The 23001-nt window shown below is 45.7% G+C and overlaps 2 protein-coding genes across 3 annotated transcripts in view; one reads left to right on the top strand and one right to left on the bottom strand.

The window, feature by feature from the left end:
• The window catches only part of LOC106567805 (SH3 domain-binding glutamic acid-rich-like protein), a 10222-nt gene extending 9882 nt beyond the window's left edge, over positions 1–340 (bottom strand). The window contains exon 1 of the mRNA XM_014137560.2: positions 128–340. The gene's annotated coding sequence lies outside the window, so the exon portion shown is untranslated. The remainder of the gene's footprint in view (positions 1–127) is intronic.
• Positions 1–23001, top strand: part of LOC106567804 (bromodomain and WD repeat-containing protein 3) — a 23198-nt gene extending 197 nt beyond the window's left edge. The window contains exons 2-40 of one of the 2 annotated variants that reach the window (XM_014137557.2): positions 117–175; positions 270–299; positions 487–546; positions 8248–8398; positions 8562–8660; positions 8799–8959; positions 9071–9292; positions 9592–9692; positions 9824–9894; positions 10133–10233; positions 10364–10404; positions 10491–10595; positions 10694–10844; positions 10967–11101; positions 11226–11354; positions 11459–11684; positions 11783–11929; positions 12061–12241; positions 12408–12501; positions 12626–12790; positions 12883–12956; positions 13079–13277; positions 13519–13635; positions 14005–14112; positions 15853–15977; positions 16063–16145; positions 16407–16518; positions 16713–16774; positions 17040–17195; positions 17330–17450; positions 17635–17760; positions 17878–17950; positions 18064–18117; positions 18262–18405; positions 18759–18911; positions 19086–19258; positions 19394–19482; positions 19580–19732; positions 20020–23001. In XM_014137557.2, coding sequence (XP_013993032.2) covers positions 117–175; positions 270–299; positions 487–546; positions 8248–8398; positions 8562–8660; positions 8799–8959; positions 9071–9292; positions 9592–9692; positions 9824–9894; positions 10133–10233; positions 10364–10404; positions 10491–10595; positions 10694–10844; positions 10967–11101; positions 11226–11354; positions 11459–11684; positions 11783–11929; positions 12061–12241; positions 12408–12501; positions 12626–12790; positions 12883–12956; positions 13079–13277; positions 13519–13635; positions 14005–14112; positions 15853–15977; positions 16063–16145; positions 16407–16518; positions 16713–16774; positions 17040–17195; positions 17330–17450; positions 17635–17760; positions 17878–17950; positions 18064–18117; positions 18262–18405; positions 18759–18911; positions 19086–19258; positions 19394–19482; positions 19580–19732; positions 20020–20750 — 5282 coding nt within the window. In that variant the 3' untranslated portion in view covers positions 20751–23001. The remainder of the gene's footprint in view (positions 1–116; positions 176–269; positions 300–486; positions 547–8247; positions 8399–8561; positions 8661–8798; positions 8960–9070; positions 9293–9591; positions 9693–9823; positions 9895–10132; positions 10234–10363; positions 10405–10490; positions 10596–10693; positions 10845–10966; positions 11102–11225; positions 11355–11458; positions 11685–11782; positions 11930–12060; positions 12242–12407; positions 12502–12625; positions 12791–12882; positions 12957–13078; positions 13278–13518; positions 13636–14004; positions 14113–15852; positions 15978–16062; positions 16146–16406; positions 16519–16712; positions 16775–17039; positions 17196–17329; positions 17451–17634; positions 17761–17877; positions 17951–18063; positions 18118–18261; positions 18406–18758; positions 18912–19085; positions 19259–19393; positions 19483–19579; positions 19733–20019) is intronic. The other variant, XM_014137558.2, reaches the window with a different exon arrangement.

The following is a 23001-nucleotide window of genomic DNA, read 5'->3' as shown; positions in this document are numbered from 1 at the left end:
TTAACGCAAACACAGTTTAGGTCTTGAGTCAGTTAGCCTAGCTAGCTAGTAGTTAGCATAGCTTGCTAGCTTAGCAAGCTATTGAATGGCTTAATAATGCGCCTCTCTATTTTCAGAATTGTATTACCTCATTGCCAGATTTCTCCAGTCGGGACCGTGCAAAAAATCGGCACAGGTAGGAATGACAAGTTCTATCAATAACTTTAACTAGAATTGCTATCTATCTAAATATCTCAATATGTGCTAAAGACTAGCAACTCTCTCCATAGATCCTGGTTGAAGAACTGGAAGAGTATGAGGTAAGCTGCGCCCGCTCTCGTCTATATTAGCTTGTTCCCAGGTCTCGTTTCCGCGATATTGGGGCGCTTTCTACTTTTATTGGTATGGTGTACTTTGTTATTGATAGAGACATGACCAATACGGCAAATACATTATTGTATTTATTGAGTTTTGATGCATTTATCTAACCGCGTGTCTTCCGTTTAGTTGATCCCGAAACGATGGAGTTGGGACGGCAAACAATACAAACGAAACTTCCAAGACTGGGTGAGTGTTATTATAATAAGTTCATAACCGGCTATCCAATCAATCGTGCAACTTTTGATTGCGAGAATACATTTGTATATCAATATTGTGTCGGCGTTCAAATGTTTTGGTTCAGTTGATGTATGATAGTTATTTTTAAACCATCTGTGCGTTGAAGTAAAAGCCGGCATTTGATTACTTAAAATTAATATTTGGTCTGGAATTATAGCCGTGTTGTGTGTGGGAAAAGAGGGGGGGTAAACAGAATGAGGCTGTACAAAGGCTTGGGAAACGTCCATCTTACCAGACAGCCAATGAAATAGCAGTTAAGGCGTCCGCATGCTTCCCACCCGAAACAGTACTTGCATATATTATGACGACATTTTGTGACGTTTTTGGTATCGGCAAGGATTTTTTCGGCTGTTCATGCACGGGACATATTTTTTGTCTCGAGTCAAACCGAATGGTGCTTTCAGGACAAAGTAGGTAACATTATGACGTCAGGGATGTTTAGGTCGGAGCTCTAGAAATATGCCCTATTTTCTGACTTGGAATTCCGAGTTTGTTGACCGTACAAAACGATTTTCCCAGTCGGAGCTCGTTTTTTTCCGAGTACCCAGTTGTTTTGAATGCTCGGAAGTCGGAGTGTTCCGAGCTCCTAGTTGTTTTGAACGCAGCAGAAGTTCGGTCAGGGAAATCTAGGCCCCTTTGTCAGAGATTGGTCAACAGTGGGGATTATTCAATGAAGTGTTTGTCATTGAGTGAGAGAACTCGTTTTCATGCACGTTTTTTCACTTGAGAAATACTGCACCAAACATCTTAGCTAGATGTAAAATTGCGCAACTAAGAGCTCTGCAAAAACGTCAAAATGAATGCCAGATTTCTTGAGTTATTTTTGATTATTTAGGCCTATACTGGCCAAGGCGTCTCATGATGGACAAACGGCACTATTGCAGCTTTTTTCACATTTTTCAAGCGTAGGTATTTTAATATTTTAAGGGAGTATACGAGGCACAAACGTTCACTTAGCACAGCCGAGTTCTGCTAGGCGCAAACCGAACCTAGTATGCAGAGCCTTTACTATTTGAGGCAGCTTGGAGAAGGAAGTTGATTCAGATTGCTAAATGCAATGTGTGTTTGTTTCCCAAATCAAATGTTATTTGTCACATGCGCCGAATGCAACCGGTGTAGACCTTACAGTGAAATGCTTACTTACAAGCTCTTAACCAACAATGCAGTTTTACTAAAATACCAACAACAAAAAGGAAGAGATGATGATGATAACAAATAATTAAAGAGCAGCTGTAAAATAACAATAGTGGGGCTATATACAGGGGGTACCTGAGGTAATATGTACATGTAAGTAGAGTTATTAAAGTGACTGCACCCCCCCCCATTATTATCTATGCAATGCAAATAGTCTGGGTAGCCATTTGATTAGATGTTCAGGAGTCTTATGGCTTGGGGGTAGAAGCTGTTTAGAAGCCTCTTGGACCTAGACTTGGCGCTCCGGTACCGCTTGCCGTGCGGTAGCAGAGAGAACAGTCTATGACTAGGATGGCTGGAGTCTTTGACAATTTTTAGGGGCTTCCTCTGATGGCAGGAAGCTTGGCAGGAAGCTTGGCCCCGGTGATGGCAGGAAGCTTGGCCCCGGTTATGCACTGGGCCATATGCACTACCCTCTGTAGTGCCTTGCAGTTGGAGGCTGAGCAATTGGCATACCAGGCAGTGATGCAACCCATCAGGATGCTCTCGTTGGTGCAACTGTAAAACCTTTTGAGGATCTGAAGACCCATGCCAAATCTTTTCAGTCTCCTGAGGGGGGAAATAGGTTTTGTCGTTCCCTCTTCACCACTATCTTGGTGTGCTTAGTGTGTTAGTTTGTTGGCTATGTGGACACCAAGTAGCTTGAAGCTCTCAACCTGCTCCACTACAGCCCCGTCAACGAGAATGGGGGAGTGCTCGGTCCTCCTTTTCCTGTAGTCCACAATCATCTCCTTTGTCTTGATCACATTGAGGGAGAGGTTGTTGTCCTTGCACCACACGGTCAGGTCTCTGACCTCCTCCCTATAGGCTGTCTCATCGTTGTCTGTGATCAGGCCTACCACTGTTGTGTCATCAGCAAACTTAATGATGGTGTTGGAGTCGTGCCTGGCTGTGCAGTCATGAGTGAACAGGGATTACAGGAGGGGACTGAGTAAACCACTAATTCCTATGATTAATAGTGTTAAACAGTGTTCAATAACACTGAAAACAATATTTTTTTGTGAAAATGTGTTATTTGTTATTATAACAAGGTTGGTAGCAACATTTGAAAATCATTGTGGAAATCAGTTAAAATCAAATTGTCATATGCTTCATAAACAACAAGTGTTGACTAACTGCTTACTTATGGGCCCTTCCCAACAACTCAGAGAGAAATAATAACACACGGAATAAATACACAATGAGTAGCGATAACTTGGCTATGTACACGGGGTACCAGTACCCAGTCAATGTGCAGGGGTACGAGGTAATTGAGGTAGATACACTACTGTTCAACCGTTTGGGGTCACTTACAAATGTCCTTGTTTTTGAAAGAAAAGCACTTTTTTTTGTTCATTAAAATAACATAAAATGTATCAGAAATACAGTGTAGACATTGTTAATGTTGTAAATTACTATTGTAGCTGGAAACGGCATTTTTTTATTTTTATGGAATATGTACGTAGGCGTACAGAGGTCCATTATCAGCAACCATCACTCCTGTGTTCCAATGGCATGTTGTGTTAGCTAATCCAAGTTTATCATTTTTTAAAGACGAATTGATCATTAGCAAACCCTTTTGTGATTATGTTAGCACAGCTGAAAACGGTTGATCTGCTTAAAGAAGCAATTAAACTGGCCTTCTTCAGACTAGTTGAGTATCTGGAGCATCAGTATTTGTGGGTTCGATTACAGGCTCAAAATGGCCAGAAACAAATAACTTTCTTCTGAAACTCATCAGTTTAATCTTGTTCTGAGAAATTAAGGATATTCCATGTGAGAAATTGCCAAGAAACTGAAGATCTCGTACAACACTGTGTATTACTCCCTTCACAGAACAGTGCAAACTGGCTCTAACCAGAATAGAAAGAGGAGTGGGAGGCCCCGGTGCACAACTGAGCAAGAGGACAAGTACATTGTCTAGTTTGAGAAACAGACACCTCACAAGTCCTCAACTGGCAGCTTCAATAAATAGTACCCGCAAAACACAAGTCTCAACATCAACAGTGAAGAGGTGACTCCGGGATGCTGGCCTTCTAGGCAGAGTTACTCTATCCAGTGTCTGTGTTCTTTTGCTCATCTTAATCTTTTCTTTTTATTGGCCAGTCTGAGATATGGCTTTTTCTTTGGAACTGGGTCTTGTTGGTATCGGACTTGGTGCATCTGTACCGCTTGCCGTGCGGTCGCAGATAGAACAGTCTATGACTAGGGTGGCTGGCGTCTTTGACCATTTTTAGGGCCTTCTGACTGCATGGTATAGAGCCACGCAATGGAGGTGTCATAATACCCATAAAAACTAGTGGTCAAACAGGGAAATGGTTCCAATAGTTTTTCCCCAAAGGGAATTTTAGAAACACTTAAAATAAGGGCTGTGTTTTGTGTAGGCTTACCCTGGCGGGACGTTTTGATAACCATGTAAATCTCTCTCAGACAAGGTGACTTTTTATCAATATATTCGGATCTATTTTCTCTGATTCTAAAATGCTAATTAGCATCAAAGTAGACATCATGCAAGACTACAAATTCCTGCAAGCTCCTGCACCTGTCAATTTAAAACAGAATTGTACATTTTAAAGAATTTTGGCCAATTTATTATTACTACATTTAACTAACATTTGATACTTAATCTAGAGATTCTTACCATTGCCTCTTCTTCAGTCTAGTCCAGATCATCATGACATTTGTAGTTCTTTGATAGCCACATTAGCAGCTAATTTTTTTGGGGGGGGGTAAATACAAGCAAATATATTGATAAATGTCACCTTCTCCTAGAGAGATTTACACGGTTGTCAAAACGTCATGGCAGGGTAAGCCTACATGAAACACAGGCCTTATTTTAAGTGTTTTTAAAATCCCCTATGGGAAAAATTAATGGTGGAAAAATGATTGGAACCATTTCCTTTCTTTCTTTGATGGGGTTTTAACGGCAGTTAGCATCCAATGTTAGTGGTGCATTACCGCCACCAACTGGACGGGGTATGGAATAAGAAACAAAAAAAACACTGCGGGAAAGGGGGAAAATGGCATCATACCAAAAACACACGGCAACTTAGAAAACCCATCCCACTTCTTCATTCACAGTCCACTCTTCCAAAATACATCCCTACACAGGCTCAGGGGTCTGTGATGGCGCTACATTCACCAACAGGATTTCTTGCACGGCCTTGGCTGTGAAATCACGAAGACCCAAAAAACGTTCAGCGGCATTCACTATGATTCCAATTTTCTTAGACAACTTCTCCGCTTGTGCTGTACAGTTTATGACCATTGCAATAAATTAATACAAAGTCCAACTTTTTAACATGTAGCATTTCACTATCCCTCGGTTGATGAGAAACCTTCACTGGTTGTGGTGGCTCTACTACCATTTCTTCTTCCCCGCCACTCGTTCCTTCCAATCTTCTTACCACCTCCAGATAGGAGACATGCTGGACACTCCTTAACCTTGCCACCTCATTCTCCTCCACCCTAACAGGGCACTCCAGGAATTCAGGTGCATGTTCACCTTCACAGTTGTAGCATTTCCCTTCATCTGGCATACGATACTCTTCCCTTCTGCACACACTTGAACAAATATTTTACATTTATGACACTGAAGGGGCTTATGCACAAAAGCTCTTACTGGGTATCCCATGAATCCTAACTTCATATGAGAAGGGAGAGACTCTTCATCAAAGAACAGTAGCATGGATGAAGTGCATTTCTTTTCTCCATCCACCATACAGGTCAGTCGACATGCACCAACCACTCCATCGACGTCTTCAGTTATATCCTCTGCCTTTATTTCTTGTGCCACCCCAAAAATAACCCCCATGATAGGTGCCCTGCTATGAAAATCCATACAGGAAACATTCCACTCCAATATCTTTTTGAGTCTTAAAACACGCTTCTTCTGCTCCGCAGACACAAAAAATCAAAATAAGAACACTTCTTGAGACCCTCACCGACTCCATACTTTCCTCCAACACATTCCAGATTTTCCTGGAGACGTTAAATGGATTTCCTAAGTAGCATTGATCCAAAACCCTCACTAAAAAACATCTAGTGGTTTCCTATTTTCCAACACAGCTTTACTTCTCTTGTTTTGTAACCTACTCATTCTCACTTTCCGCCATCTTTTCCTCAGAACCCTTCCAGGAACCATTTCCTTGTTTGACCACTAGGTTTTACGGGTATTATTACTCTGGCACTCCTATAGAGGTCCTGGATGGCAGCGGCTCGGCCCTGCTGCTGTACTGGGCCATATGTACTACCCTTTGTAGGCTTTGCGGTCGGATGCCAAGTTGGTGTCATACCAAGCGGTGATGTAGCCAGTCAAGATGCTCTCAATAGTGCAGCTGTAAAACTTTTCAGGATCTAAGGGCCCTTGCCAAATCTTTTCAACCTCCTGAGGGGTAAGAGACATTGCCTTCTTCACGACTGTTGGTGTGTGTTGACCATGATAATTCCTTAGTGATGATACTGAGAAACTTGAAGCTCTCACTACAGCCCCTTAGATGTAGATTGGGGCATGCTCTGCCCTCCGTTCCCTGTAGTCGATGATCAAATCCTTTGTCTTGCTGACGTTGAGGGAGAAGGTGTTGTCCTGACACCACACTGACCGGTCACTGACCTCCCTACAGGCTGTCTGATCGGTGATCTGGCCAACCACTGTCGTGTCATTAGCAAACGTAACAATGATGTTGGAGTCAAGCGCGGCCACGCAGTCGTGGGTGAACAGAAGGTACAGGAGGGGATGTTGCAGCTCAAGTCGACTACAAAACCCACAATGTAATGCTCTCTCTCTGGGGTGGCTAGCAAACATAGCAACACATAATAATACCAAAGTCAATATCAGCATATGAAGTAGTCTAAAATCACCATAACAGACCACACTATCAATTTAGGAGATTCTCACTGAGTTCAACTTGCAGTTTGCCTCTGCCCAGAGCGAGTGCAAAGTATGTTGCTATAACAACAATGGCCCTTTCTCAGATGCGCGTTGCGAGATGGTACTTGAAGGAGAAAATGAGTTGAATAATTTGGTAAAATGCCGAAGAATGGGACATGTAGCTACTCAGTGTTAAGGAAAAAAAATATGTGCCAAGTGTGGAGGGGCACATGATTATAGTGATTGAGGAAGCAATGTGAAGGTTAAGTGCAGTAATTGTGGAGGAGAACACAGTGCAGCATTTGGTGAATGCCAGGTACAGAGAGAGGTACAGAGATATAGGATCAGTCATGATGTATCATATGCAGAGGCCGTAAAACCGATTGGATGTTCCTGTAGTGAGTGGAGCTACTATCGGTGAAGTTACTAGGAAATTATTATTTTATTTTATTTTCATGGTAGGCAGATCATGATTTAGCATACTTTCCAGCACAGTAGGTGGCAGCATGCACTTAAACAATTATTTGCGGACTGCCATGATATCATAGAAGAACATTTTTAAAATTGAACCTTTATTTAATTGTGGGGCAGCAGGTACCCTAGTGGTTAGAGCGTTGTACTAGTAACTGAAAGGTTGCAAGATCGATCCCCGAGCTTACAAGGTCGTTCTGCCCCTGAACAAGGCACCCATTGTTCCTAGGTCGTCAATGAAAACAAGAATTTGTTCTTAACTGACTTGCCTAGTTAATAAATAAAGGCAAAAAAACGAAACATTTTGGTAAGACAGTTAAGAACAAATTCTTATTTACAATGACTGCCAAACCAGGACAACGTTGGGCCAATTGTGCGCCACCCTATGGGACTCCCAATCACAGCCGGTAGTGATACAGCCTTGGATCGAACCCGGGTCTGTAGTGACGCTTCTAGCACTGCGATGCATTGCCTTAGACTGCTGCACCACTCAGGATCCCCTAAAAATAATTTGGTACACTGTTTGTTTGGATTGAGCACATCTAAGCGAAATATATACTTGGTCATGGCGATTTATAAACGGATGGATGTGTTCTAGACAGTATGCCCATACCATCTGTTGGCTGATTTGACAATCTCTAGAGCAGGTAATTGTTTTAAACGCTTTGTGATAAGGGATAACACACTATCTCCAGTGACGAGAACCATGTAGCTATGACGCGTTCCTACAGAATTTCCTGATTTCACAGACGGACTACTTAAAGTTTAAATCATGGAAATGGTTTTATTTTACTCACTGATAGAACATGGGTTTTCACCAAATGGACAGGAGTTTCATGATTTTTATTTCATGGGGTGGATTATCCCTTTAATACAGGAAAACAACTGTTTAACAGTGCATGGCATTTGTGCTTCCGCTCCACTTTCACCCCTGCCCAGTGTCAGTTTTGGGGGCAGAACATAAAATCTAACTAAAGATGTATTTTGACTTCTAGGTTGTAAATGTAAGGCATTTCAAGTATTAAAGTGTCTAGGGATACGGTTACATTTTCCCTAATGTTGCTTTGATGACATTTTCCTACTGATTCCGCTCACATGGGTCTATATGATGACTGTTTTCTCTGATGTGTCCACAGGTGATCTTGAACCAGCACATCCCAGCAGACTACCTGCTGAGAGTATGCCAGCAGATCGGTCCTCTCATAGACAAGGAGGCCCCACCTAGCGTCCCTGGGGTCCAGACCCTCCTGGGCTTGGGAAGGCAGTCTTTGCTTCGCACAGCTAAAAGTGAGCCCCCCCCATTCACTGTTTCTTTCTCTTGCCATCAAAAACCAAACAAACTAATGTCATAATCACTCATCAAGGTACTTGATTACACAGATGCGGAATACATGTCCCAGACTCCCAGGTCATACAGTCTGTAATGCTTTAAAACCATGTGTTCTGTTAGGTTGTAGCCACACAGAATGGAGCGGAACTGCTGTTGCTGCGCTGCACCGGGGTCGCCCCCCAGAACCACCAGTCAGCTTTGGGAAGCCCCCCAGCATCGGTAAGCTGTGCTGTAAAAATAAAATTAAAATAATATTCCTGAAACCTGTAAATGATTGGAAACACTACAGAGCAATACATATTTCATTGTAAATTCCTTTACCTCTGCCCAATTGATCTCTACCCTCTCGCTGTCTAGTGTCCATCATGGGTGCTCGGCAGGCTACTGGCACTGCCCGCTTCGGTCATGCCCTGCCGTCCTACACCTACCAGCATATGAAGATGCACAGGCGCATCCTGGGCCACCTGTCCTCTGTGTACTGTGTGGCCTTCGACCGCAGTGGCAGACGGATATTTACGGTAAGAGACTGACAAAAGACGAGAAGATATACCAAAGACAGTTGTCAGTTCCCTCTGAAGTGTGTCAGTCTCTATGCTGCCGCTGTCTCATCATGACCCCTCTCCTTCCAGGGTTCTGATGACTGTCTGGTGAAGATCTGGTCCACGGATGACGGCCGGCTGCTGTCCACCCTGCGTGGCCATGCGGCCGAGATCTCCGACATGGCAGTGAACTACGAGAACACGCTCATAGCCTCGGCCAGCTGTGACAAGGTCATCCGAGTGTGGTGCCTGCGAACCTGCGCCCCCATCACTGTGCTGCAGGGCCATGCAGCCTCCATCACCTCCATTCAGGTCAGGACAGCCCTCAGGACTAAGTAATAGGAACCTAGCTAGTTATACCCTTCATTATTCATTCGTGTTAGGTTCACTATTGGTTAGAGCCTGTAAGTAAGCATTTCACTGTAAGGTCTACACCTGTTGTATTTGGCGCACGTGACAAATAAACTTTGATTTGATTCATTTACCTTCTGTGATGTAAAATATCTTGCATGAGGCCTGTTTTTGTTGTTGTTTTTGTTGTTATTTTTTCCATTTTGTGACCCTTTCGGTTCGATAAATATCAGTGTGTTTGCCTCCCCTGTCCTCCTCAGTTTTGTCCGGCGGTTAAAGGACCGATGCGGTACCTGGCCTCCACCGGAGCAGACGGCATGGTGTGTTTATGGCAATGGCACTCGCTCAGCATGAAGTTTGTGTAAGTGTTGGACAGCGGAGTTTGTCTGAGGCATCCAGAGAGGGATGACAAGGTGATGGTTCTTTATTTTCAACAGATCCTTTTTTTGTGGCCTAAGTGACCCTGACCTGTGTTTTCTGTTTCCTCCTCAGTGACCGGCCAGTCAAGTTCATTGAGCGGTCAAGGCCTGGGGTCCAGATTTCCACCTCCTCCTTCAGCTGTGGTAGGTGGCCCCTAATAAACAACATGCTTTACATTACATTATAATTCCTCATCACATTTTCACTGAATTATGGAGTTATTTGCAAATGACTATTTAAACAATATGAGTCAAGGTAAAGTTTTCACGAAGCCACAGAACTAGATCAGTTTGTTTAATGTGCTTACCTGTTGCTTACCTGTTGCTTACCTGTTGCTTACCTGTTGCTTACCTGTTGCTTACCTGTTGCTCTTTGGATCAGGTGGGATGTTCCTGGCCACGGGCGGCACTGATCATGTGATCAGGGTGTATTACCTCGGCTCTGAAACACCCATGAAGCTGTCTGAGTTGGATGCTCACATGGTAAGACACAGCAGAGAAGAGAAAAGAGAGCGGAGACAGAAGAATAAATAGCGCTAGATCACAGAGCACTTGTACTGTTCAACTTGTTTCTCACTATTCCTTTTGTTAACTCCTACCTCTCTTCTTCCAGGACAAAGTTGTGGTAGTCCAGTTTTGTAACAACAGTAACAGGTTAGTGTGCACACTTGTCTCTTTACTTTGATAAAACTATTTTGATTTGTTGCTGTGTGGGCTCTAGCTGCTGTGTCTGTCCCCAGCCTGAGGTTTGTGAGTGGCAGTCGGGACGGCACGGCTAGGATCTGGCATTACCAGCAGCAGGAGTGGAAGAGCATTACTCTGGACATAGCCACCAGACTACCAGGGTAAGACAATGCTGTCTAATTGTCTGTGCTGCAGCAAATGGGTGTATGGGTTTGTTTGTCCCGTTAGTAAGTGTACTTAACGTATGACTGTGTCACAGGAGTGCTGTTGTGAATGGCGAGGACAAGACCAAGCTGGTGCCGACGATGGTGGCCTGGGACCGCGGTGACCGCACGGTTGTAACAGCGGTCTCTAATTACCTGCTCAAAGTGTGGAGCTCCACCACGGGCCAGCTGCTGCATGTGCTGTCTGTGAGTAGATGTCTCTACCTCCCATTGGTCTCCTCAAACGGCAGGAGACCTCTGGCTCTGTAGAAAGGCATAAAGCTGTCTGGTCTCTTCAGTGAGTGTGACCTGTTGTGTTCCTCCTCCAGGGTCATGATGATGAGGTGTTTGTCTTGGAGGCCCACCCATTTGACCGCCGCATCATGCTGTCTGCCGGTCACGACGGCAACATCTACATGTGGGACCTCGCCAAGGGAGCGAAGATCCGCAACTTCTTCAACATGGTGAGAGCCTGACTGCTGTTCCAGTTAGCAAAGGATCTTCATATGTACTACACGGTGACTGTGTTGGTGGCGTACCAGTGTTTTCACCCTGGCCGACATTCACACAAGCCTTCCTCTGTCTCAGATTGAGGGCCAAGGCCACGGTGCAGCGTTTGACTGTAAGTTCTCAGCTGATGGACAGCACTTTGCCTGCACTGACTCCCATGGCCACCTGCTCATCTTTGGCTTCGGCTGCAGCAGACCCTATGAGAAGGTGAGTGTCTGGCCTTTACACATGGCTCATTTGGATATAGATATGTTACTTCCATGTTATCTAATTGCTTGTAAAGAGAATAACAAATCCCCTATCTCCTCCAGATTCCTGACCAGATGTTCTTTCACACTGACTTCCGGCCCCTGATCCGGGACGCCAATAACTTTGTCCTGGACGAGCAGACCCAGCAGGCGCCCCACCTCATGCCCCCTCCCTTCCTGGTGGACGTGGACGGGAACCCCCACCCCACCCACTACCAGCGCCTGGTGCCCGGCAGGGAGAGCTGCAAGGAGGAGCATCTGGTGCCCCAGCTGGGCTACATGGCCAATGGTAAACCTCCTTATCAACGCTTTCAACAATATTTCTTTACCTGGCTCTGGGATCAAAATGTGGGTAACGTTGGGAATTGTAACTTCTCTGTTGCTTAGGTGATGGTGATGTGGTGGAGCAGGTGATTGGCCAGCTAACGGCAGATGAGGCTCAGGGAGAAAGCCCATTGGATGTCCTGATCAGACAGTTGCAAAACCAGCCGGATGAGAGGCGGGACCAAGAGAGAGAGCCTGAAGGAGAGGGAGGTATGTTCCACAGTCTCATATAACCATATTTGCATACTGGGATGACCCTCATACCGTATGTGCATATTGGATTTCAGATGTTGTAGTCATTAATTAAATATTGATGTAACTCTGTTTTTCCTCATTTGAAGCTGGTGAGGGACCAGAGGTAGTGGGATCGCCCTCTAACGTGGGCCTGAGGAGGAGTGGTCAGGTGGAGGGGGTGCGTCAGATGCACCACAACGCCCCTCGCAGTCAGATGGCCACGGAGAGGGACCTGCTGGCCTGGAGCAGGAGGGTTGTGGTCAACGAAGTCCAGCAAGGGGTCCTCCGGTGAGACTGACTGACCAGATAGACAGAGCCTACCTTAGATGGCCTTGAACCTTATGTTCTAACCAGTCCTGCCCATCTTCTTCATTTTGAGCCTTGGACCATTTGTAAGATTGGTGCTGAGGTAGATATTCCCCAGTGGCTGACTAAAGCTGTTTGAGTTGTGTAGGGTGATGGAGGAGACCAGACGGGCCAAAGGTGAGGTGGAGTGTTCCATCTACAACACAGAGAGGAAGAGGAAGCCTGTACCTAGTTCTCCTAAGGTGACTACACTACTGTCCCACATCTCTCTATTTCTTTCAGGACAAATGTGTGCCCCTTTGTTGAATTCTACCAATTGCTTTACTTTCTTTTCTATCATTCAACAATGACTTCTCCCCCCTGTAGACTGAGCAGCAGGCTCCCTGCAAGCGCTCCCTGCGGCGGACCCAGAGGAAGAAGAAGCAGACCAGACCTCCACCAGCGTACCAGACCCGCTCAGCAGGAGAACGTCGCCCTGTGGACAGGGGGAGGGTCTCTGACAGCCAGATGGACTCGGACAGCGATGGAGAGGTGGGGGGGTTGTAGTCTGTTGTTCTTGAAGTAGCAGAGGACCCGGTGTTGTCATGTCAGTGGAGGTCTAATCATGTTTCTGTGTGGAGCAGGCAGAGGAGCAGGCAGAAGCCAGCGACGCTTCCTCTGATGGGGAAACACAGTGGCAGAGTGACAGCAGTTCCAGGTAAATGTCTGCCATCTCCTGAAAAGTCAGTATACTGCAGGAACATAGGTATCCATTCATTACTCTACCTTATGTCTGTGATTACAAAATACACATTTTGATACCACTTTTCTCCCCCTCAGTGTCTCCTCCAGTGACTACTCTGATTGGACAGCTGATGCGGGGATCAACCTCCAGCCCCCCAAGCGAACCAGCAGAAGGCAGGTCCGACCGCCCGGTGGATCCAGCAGTTCAGAGGAGGCCGAGGGCCAGGGAGAGGAGGCCGGAAGGAAGCAGGCAGAGGAGAAGAAGAAGAAGAAGCCCAAGCAGACCAAACAGAAGGTGCTCTCACGGAACGGACAGTAGAAACATGGGAATGGCAGGAAATGGCACAGCCAACTTGCTGCTTGGAAATGGCATATTATTATTCACCTTGTCTATGTTCTCAGTTACTGGCTGTACGGAGTGTAGAGCCTTTGACTTTGTTTGACTTTGATGTGCTGAGGTCTCGTGACTGAGGGCAAGTTCCCTTAAGAGTGTGTGTGTTATTTCAGACCGTTTAACCCCCTGTCTCTGTGCTCAGAAACCTAGCTCGTCTCTGTCTCTGGCTGGGTGTGATGCGGAGGAATGGCTTCCCCCCTCCTGGATCATGGAGACCATCCCCCGCCGCTCTCCTTTTGTGCCACAGATGGGTGACGAGGTAAGGAACCCTACTGCATTACGGGCCTTAGGTCCAACAGAGTACACCAGAAACCTTGGGACTATAAGGTTCTATCAGCAAAAAGATGATTCTGTTATAATTGGCTTGAAAATTCTAAACCTTCATTGCTTTGAATGCTGTCAGAAATGTTTCTATTGTATTCTTTTGAACTTAACAACATGAATAGGTAGAGAACATTGAACAGAACAAGGCTGTGTCAATAACTGATTTTTGACAAAAATGCTGATAGTCACAAGCTCTCGATTTGCGCTAAATCTGTACCTAATTGAATACGATAGTGCAAGGTTTGCATCATAGTTAATAGACACATGGCCTGTGTGATGACCCTCTCCACCTGTTCCTCTTCAGCTGATGTACTTCAGGCAGGGCCACCAGGCCTACGTCAGGGCAGTGCACAGGGCCAAGGCCTACAGTATCAATCCTCAGAAACAGCCCTGGAACAAGCTCAACCTCAGGGTAAGACTAACTCTCAACACTTACTCACACTGCTTCCTTTATGTCTACCACATACAGTTGAAGTCAGAAGTTTACATACACTTAGGTTGGAGTCATTAAAAAGCATTTTTCAACCACTCCACAAATTTCTTGTTAACAAACTATAGTTTTGGCAAGTCGGTTAGGACATCTACTTTGTGCATGACACAAGTAATTTTTCCAGCAATTGTTTACAGACAGATTATTTGACTTATAATTCACTGTATCACAATTCCAGTGGGTCAGAAGTTTACATACACTAAGTTGACTGTGCCTTTAAACAGCTTGGAAAATTCCAGAAAATGATGTCATGGCTTTAGAAGCTTCTGATAGGCTAATTGACATAATTGGAGTCAATTGGAGGTGTACCTGTGGATGCATTTCAAGGCCTACCTTCAAACTAAATGGGAAAATCAAAAGAAATCAGCCAAGACCTCTAAAAGTCTGGTTCATCCTTGGGAGCAATTTCCAAATGCCTGAAGGTACCACGTTCAACTGTGCAAACAATAGAACGCAAGTATAAACACCATGGGACCACGCAGCCGTCATGCCGCTCAGGAAGGAGACGCGTTCTGTCTCCTAGAAATGAACTTACTTTGGTGTGAAAAGTGCAAATCAATTCCAGAACAACAGCAAATGACCGTGTGAAGATGCTGGAGGAAACAGGTACAAAAGTATCTATACCCACAGTAAAACGAGTCCTATATCGACATAACCTGAAAGTCCGCTCAGCAAGGAAGAAGCCACTGCTCCAAAACTGCCATAAAAAAAACAGACTACGGCATGCAACTGCACATGGGGACAAAGATCATACTTTTTGGAGAAATGTCCTCTGGTCTGATGAAACAAAAATAGAACTGTTTGGCCATAATGACCATCGTTATGTTTGGAGGAAAAAGGGGGGGAGGCTTGCAAGCTGAAGAACACCATCCAAACCGTGAAGCATGGGGGTGGCGGCATCATGTTGTGGGGGTGCTTTTCTGCAGGAGGGACTGGTGCACTTCACAAATAGATGGCATCATGAGGGAGGAAAAGTATGTGGATATATTGAAGCAACATCTCAAGACATCAGTCAGGAAGTTAAATCCTGGTCACAAATGGGTCTTCCAAATGGACAATGACCCCAAGCATACTTCCCAAGTTGTGGAAAAATGGCTTAAGGACAACAAAGTCAAGGTATTGGAGTGGCCATCACAAAGCCCTGACCTCCATCCTATAGAAAATTTGTGGGCAGAACTGAAAAAGCGTGTGCGAGCAAGGAGGCCTAGAAACTTGACTCAGTTACACCAGCTCTGTCAGGAGGAATGGGCCAAAATTCACCCAACTTATTGTGGGAAGCTTGTGGAAGGCTACCCAAAACGTTTGATCCAAGTTAAACAATTTAAAGGCAATGTTACCAAATACTAATTGAGTGTATGTAAACTTCTGACCCACTGGGAATGTGATGAAAGAAATAAAAGCTGAAATAAATAAATCATTCTCTCTACTATTATATTAAGACATTTCACATTCTTAAAATGAAGTGGTGATCCTAACTGACCTAAGACATGGAATTTTTACTAGGATTAAATGTCAGGAATTGTGAAAAACTGAGTTGAAATGTATTTGGCTAAGGTGTATGTGAACTTCTGACTTCAACTGTATGTTATTTTATGTATTACATATCCTTTGTGAGGCCTCTCTCTTATTTCAATATATTTTGTTTGTTTTCTCGTCATTCAGGACCAGGAGTCTGTGAAGGTGGTTGGCATTAAGTATGAGGTGGGCCCTCCCACCCTCTGTTGCCTAAAACTGGCCTTCCTGCACCCCATCTCAGGCAAAATGACCAATGAGTCATTCTCCTTAAAGTGAGTCATCCATCTTATTCTCTTGTTTGAAAAGAATATGGTAATTACCAGCAAAAAATGGCAATGAATGTCCTTGTTCTCTCAGGTACCATGACATGCCGGATGTCATTGATTTCCTGGTGCTCCAGCAGTTCTATGACGAAGCTAAAGAGCACAACTGGCAGACTGGTTAGTGTTGCTTCACTCAAACAGGCTTATGTACATGGTGGTTAGAGGCTAGCAGAGGATCGGTCCAGCTCCCTTGCTTACATGTTCCTCCTCCTCTCTACTTTGTGCCATATAAGCAGTGTGGTGCGCTCTCCCACATACGTTTGTGTTCTGTGGGATGTACCTTTACAGTTCATACTCCCATACATCTGTGCTCTGTACGTGTGATGATTCACGGACCAGCTGTTATGTACTGAAACAAGCATGTTTTATCCCGGCTAGGTGTGCGCTTCCGGAGCATCATCGATGACGCCTGGTGGTTTGGCTCGGTGGAGGACCAACAGCCACTCCAACCAGAGTACCCAGACAGCCTGTTCCAGTGCTACGCTGTCAAGTAAGTCAATGTGTACCCCGCACTCAACAGGTTTGATTAACACGTCTGACACTGTAGACTTAAGCTTACAGTCTGGAGTGGTACATCCCAGTGTGACCCTCAAAGGTTCATACTGTAGCTTACACTCAATAGGAATGCATAAAATATACATGTCTATTGATACTGAATGCTGAGGTGTGGTTTCTCTTGACTAGGTGGGATAATAGCGAGAGGGAGAAAATGAGCCCTTGGGACATGGAGCCCATTTCTGATGAAGGTTGGTATCACTGCTTCTATCAGTAGCTCCTCACCCATCTCAGGTCATCTACTGGAATAATGCAGTTTGTTTTCAGTCAGTTTACACATTCAAGTGTCTTCCTCGCTAGCTCATTCAACATAACACATGCAGTCTCTATCTAGATCAGGTTATTGATAGTGAGACTGAGCTGCCAGCCATTGAGCTGATGTCGTTTCTGACTGGTGTGTTTTAACCAACGAGCTGATTTTGGTTTCTGATTGGCGTGCTGTGTTCCCTCCCCCAGCGGAGTTGCCAGAAGAGGTTGGTGACGGGGTGGTGGTGACGGAGGAGGAGGTGAAGGCTCGCCTCTACAGCCCCCAGGAGGGGGAGTGGGGGGCTCACTCACGGGACGAGGACTGCCAGAGGGTCATCTTTGGCATCAACGAGCTGCTTACACTGGGTAGGTCACTGCTACCACACAGGAACAGTTTTCATGCTAGGAATTCTGTGTTAAATAGATTGTAACTGGAAGTGAACTTGCATATGGATTGGTATTGCCTGATGAGTGTGATGGGCTGTGTATTTTGTATGTAGACCTGGCCAAGGCGTTTGCGTCACCTGTGGACCTGCGGGATTACCCCCTCTACTGCACTGTGGTGGCCTACCCCACTGACCTCAGCACCATCCGCAGACGGCTGGAGAACCGCTTCTACAGGTCAGCACTGACCTCTCCACACTCACACTGTAGTTATCCCACAAACCAATTGTAATTGTCGCTAATATTCCGTTCATCCTCGCTGCCCCGTTGTACCTCTGTGTTGGGACTTTGGTATGTGCCAGTTTGGGGAGATCAGTGACTCTCACTCAGCTTATCCCCTACGGGTGTTCCTCTCTCCTAGGAGGATCTCAGCTCTGATGTGGGAGGTGCGCTACATCGAGCACAACGCCCGCACTTTCAACGAGCCCCAGAGCCCCATCGTGGCAGCAGCCAAGGTGGTGACTGACGTGCTCCTCCGCTACATCGGGTAGGGCACCCCTGACATCATACTAAAATGAAGGGTGTAGATTTCCCCAATGTGAAATCTACATAAAGAACTTGGTTTTGACTGCAAAAATGACAAGTTGTTGTGTGGTTTTGTCAGGGACCAGAGCTGCACAGACATCTTAGATCTGTGCCACAAGGTGAAGACGGAGCTGAGCAGTGGAGAGGACGAGGTGAGACATGGAGAAATACATGTACACCCCAAAGGAGTTCATAGTGATATTTAAATGGTATTGGTGGTCTATTAAACTGTACTAAGAGTACTTGTCTCTGTGTTGGTGTGCAGACTGCTGAGGTGGACGTGGACTCTGACACTCCAGGGACATCCACAGGACAACAGGTAAGGGAGGGTTTAATCTCAAACATGGAATATGCATTGTTTTTGCTATGACTGTGATTTCTCTTCCCCGTTGTCTTTCTGCCTCCTATTTTATTTTAAAAAAAATTCACCTAACTGGAAACCTTCCCTCTCTCCCACTTTCAGCGGGCCAATCCCAGTCCTAAAAAGCGTGGGGTTGTGTTAGACGTGCGTGCGTGGCGGGGCCAATGTCGGGAGCTGCTGCGGCGTATGATGGACGGCCCTGACTCTGACCCCTTCAGACAGCCTGTGGACCTCTTCACCTACCCAGTAAGGCTTGTTATTATAACCACTGCCACTCCCACAGAGAGAGGATAACATCCCCTTACAGGATAAGTGCCTTAGGATCTGAGTGCTTTACAATCTGGCTCATTTAGTCCCGTAACAAGATAAAACCTGCTCCTGGACTAAAAAGCAAGGGCGATTCTTCTTTGAAAATACTTTTTGTTTTAGGATTAGGTTTAATCTGTTTCTGGGAAACCAGCCCACTGTGTCATTTCAATCAGAGAAGTCTTATTAGTCTGACTGTAGTGGTTCAGAAGTATTACAACCTATCTGTCCTCAATTCTCAGTTAAGTGGTTTCAGACGTCCTAAAAACTACACTCTCTCCCTCCTCTCCCAGGACTATCGAGACATCATAGACACTCCCATGGACCTGGGGACTGTTACAGAGGCGCTGGTCGTCGGAAACTACGAGAACCCCATGGAGTTTGCCAAAGATGTCCGTCTCATCTTCAGCAACTCCAAAGCATATACACCCAACAAGAAGTCACAGGTTAGTCTACTCATTCTGACAATTTTTTGGGATGCACCTGGACTCACGTTGGTTGAGCACTCTCCACTTCTTTCCAAGATTCAAGGGGGGGGGGGTGCAGTGGGTCTTATAACCCCTGACCCTTATGTGTTCTGTGAGAGAATGGGGTTTTGATCTTCATTGTTTCATCTTCAGATCTACACCATGACCCTGAGCCTATCAGCCTTCTTCGAAAGACAAATCATCTCCATCATCTCCGACTACAAGTCTGCAGTCCAGAACCAGCGGCGGAGGAGTCGCCAGAGTGTCAGCTACAGGAAGAGGCTGAACAGTGGAGGCAGCTCCCCTCCCACCAGCCGACCCTCCAGGTACTGGCCTGGCTGGAACGCCTCTCTACAACTTTAACCCTTACCACTGTAATAAACCCACCTGTTATGTACCACTCCTCGTAGGATCTATTTAGATTCCACCTCAAACACTCTGTCTTGGTGTCTTATCTCTAGTCCTAAAGGGAAGCACAAGTCGGGGAAGAAAGCAACACCCAAAAAATCCCAGCCCTCATCTAAGAGCCAGTCTCGCAGGCCATCTCAGGGTAAGTCTTGCCGTGTATGTTTGTGTCTGTGGCGGTATGTTTGAAATGCTTGTGGCGATGTGAGGTTGGGTGGTAACGTGAGGTGCTGCTATTGCAGCGTCGGAGTCGAGCAGCGTGGTGGTGGATGAGGACAGCCAGCCCTCGTCCTCCTCCAGCTCCGGGACAGGCAGCCACATTGGGGGCCCAGGGGCCGACCGTGTCACCCGCAGTCGGACCACACCCATCAAGAACTCTGGTATTACAACACAGGGTAACCAACACCAAAAGGCAGTGGATAAATAGTCCTTCATAGAGGTGTTTTACCAAGCTATCAAGACAAATGTCTAGTTAGTTTCCCAACTACTTGAATGTTTGAAGTCAGCCTGGTTAAATCGCAGCTGTTAATGGTGTCATTGCTATATTTTTCAATGCTGCCAAAATCACACAATCAGAAAGGGTTATCATGTAAGCCTACTTGGTAGCTGTTGCTGGAGGCTACTTTAGTCAGTGTTGCTATGATATGTTTAACAGGGAGACCGTGTATGTTTGTCTCTCCAGAGCGTAACAGACCTCTCACCAATGGTGCCAGACAGAGCCACCGGCGAAGAGTGCTGCAGGAGGGGGAGGCGTCTGGAGGATCCAATAGCTCCTCCTCTTCATCATCGTCTTCCTCATCATTGTCCTCCTCATCAGACAGTGATTCAGACAGTGAGTCGGAGGTTGGGAAGTTCGTGGAGGGAGGAGATCACGACTACAGCAAAGCTCCCCGCTTAAAGACCCGCCACAAAGCCAAGGGCAAGATGGCCGTTTCTGGGAAGAGGAGGCGGAAAGAAGAACAGGAGGCGGAGGAGGCTCCAGAGAGAGCCAAGAGAGCACGGGTCCAGGCAGAGGATGAGGAGGATGAAGAAGATGACAAACAAGATGAAGACAATGAGGAGGAGGAGGAGGAGGAGCCACAGACGCAACCGCAGAGAGAGGAGGAGGAGGAGGATGACGAGGAGGAGCCTGAGGAGGAAGAGGAGCCTGAGGAAAAGGAGGAATCGGAGGAGGACGATTCTGAGCAGGGTGAGGGTGGGACGGAGGGCGGTCAGAAAAGCAGTAGCCGCAGTAAGTCTGGTCAGGTGAACACCCGGAACCAGGGCCGCAGGACAGTGTTGTACAACGACGAGTCAGATGAAGAGTCGGGGACCACAGAGGACCCCCTCAACCTAGGCATGTCCCGCTCAGGACGGGTACGCCGCATGACCGAAAAGGCCCGTGTCAGCCACCTCATGGGCTGGAACCACTGACACACACAGCCCCCTCAAACCTCCTCAAACTGGGCTTTCTAACCCCAACCAACCACCATCTACCTTACCCACCAGGCATGATACTGAGACTGGACTCTGTTCAATTGACTAAATTAATACTTCAGGGATTTCTTTTTTTAATGATTTTTGCATAATTTTGCTTTGTGTAGGAGACTGTTTACGACTCTACTGGCAGTGGTGCTCCTGATAATCTTGCCAAGGAACCTCCCTCCCTGGTCTTCAGGGTTACTCATCAACATGGACCTGGTCAAACTTAGACTCCTTACTCCTCTTCTATCAACTCCTCTCATCTGCTTTTCCTCCGCCATCTTTCTACTTGCCCTTGCATTCTCCCTTCTTCCTGGTCGTACTACTACAAAGTTTCAGAGATGCCAAAAACCGGTGCTCATGTTATATCTCAAGGAGACTGTACGGTCTGTGTTTCTTTACCATCTGGGTGACAGAAAGTGATGCTCCCTCTGTTAGTGTCCTGTCTGAACAGTACATCTCTCCCTAAATGACCCTCTTCCACATCACCCCCTCTGTGTTGGGTTGTCTGATTTGACGCTAACCCTGTCACTATTCTTCATCCTCCCAAATCCTCACCCTTCTCATTGAGAGGTCAACTCTGGTGTGCTCATTCACCGCATAAATGTCCCCTTTCAGGTGTCCAGGCTAGGTCATAGAGGCAAGGTGCTTCTGTGGGTTTTAGTTCAAGGCTATCTTCGCGTAGGTTACTGATTGATTCTAATTAGTTGAGGTGGTGACTTCCTACATCATTAATTATGTGTCGTTATAAAATGCTGCATGCCTACAGTAGACTGTTCCGCCATTGAATCAGAGACAGATGTAGCGCCTTAGTAAGCTCCTGGGCCACTGAATGTTTTTAATGCTATTTTCCCCCTAGTCCCTATCAGTTCTGTAGAATTTGTATATTTGCACATACAATAGTTTTCTAGAGGCTTGGCCATGTCCTCATCCTGTGGCATGTGGTTGTTAGGGTTGATTGTTGTCTAGTGTGCTAGTGATGCGAGAGAGTGTGGGTAATTGCAAAGGAGAAATGCAAAGCTGTTGCATAAGGATAGGAACCATTGTTCTATTTCTGTTGGTCGGAACATACTTTTATGGATCAAATGCACACATTAGTTTATAACTTCCAGGGCACTGTCCTTCAAACCAGTCATTGGTTCAAACACCAATGTGAATCATGGTACTTTTTGGGAGATGTTCACCCATAACCACCACTCACTTCCACCTCATGCTGAAAAGGGCATTTTTTACTACAGAAATCTGTATTTTTTTTCACTCTATTATGCACTTTGCAATTCTTTCTTCGCTAATACTAATGATGGTGAAATATTAGCATATTTATCTATTGTGTGGCAGCTGAACTTTTGTTGGGCCGAGCATCCATTGCCCTCTGATTTCCTCTTAATTGGACAACCAGAAAAGCTACAAAGAGCGAAGGACCTCTTTTTTTTTTATGCAGTTTTAAAGAACAAAGAACTTCATTTGTGTGTACAAATCACAGATACATTTTGCCAGTAATATTCACACCTTTGTGTACAAATACATCTGATTTAGTTGTTGTGAGCATTACTGATCAGACGGTTGTGTTTGCTGGCTCTGCCTAAGGAACAGACCGCATGGCTATAGACAGGCAGGTTCTCTTCTCCTTTACTTCCACTTCCTAACATAAGGTGGTGTGTGTGTGTGTGTGTGTGTGTGTGTGTGTGTGTGTGAGAGAGTCAGTCAGTCATACAGTAACAGTTCCATGACTTCATCCTAGGATCCCAGGATCCACCCAGCTCCTCTACCCCATGATTCCCCTACTACACTCTGGTTTAGTGGCTCTGAACTCTCCCTTATGTGTCATGTGGTGGTCCATGCTACTGCTAGTCATGTTGCCACACTAGAGAAGGAGATAGGACTCTGGGAAGTCAATTCATTAAGCAAGGTTTTGGTTAGTCAATCGCCAGCCAGCAGTAACTCTCATGTCTGCAAACTCTTTGTGGGTGTAGAGTTTGAAAAGACCTCAATTGTGCCAATAGATAGGCCTAAATACCTACTCAATATTTTGGGAATGTGCTCTCTTCATATAATAGATGGTAACTGGACTGTCCTCCTAGTTGTTTCTGAGTTCAATGATGATGACATTCTAGGTGTAATAAGTGTTTTTTTCTCCCTACACAATGTTTTTGATTTGTTTTCTAAAAAATAAAGGAGCAACAGATTTTCTCCAAACTTGGCA

Source organism: Salmo salar, chromosome ssa13, assembly GCF_905237065.1.
Source record: "Salmo salar chromosome ssa13, Ssal_v3.1, whole genome shotgun sequence".
In the NCBI taxonomy this organism is placed as follows: domain Eukaryota; kingdom Metazoa; phylum Chordata; class Actinopteri; order Salmoniformes; family Salmonidae; genus Salmo; species Salmo salar.
This window is presented reverse-complemented; position numbering and strand designations above follow the sequence as displayed.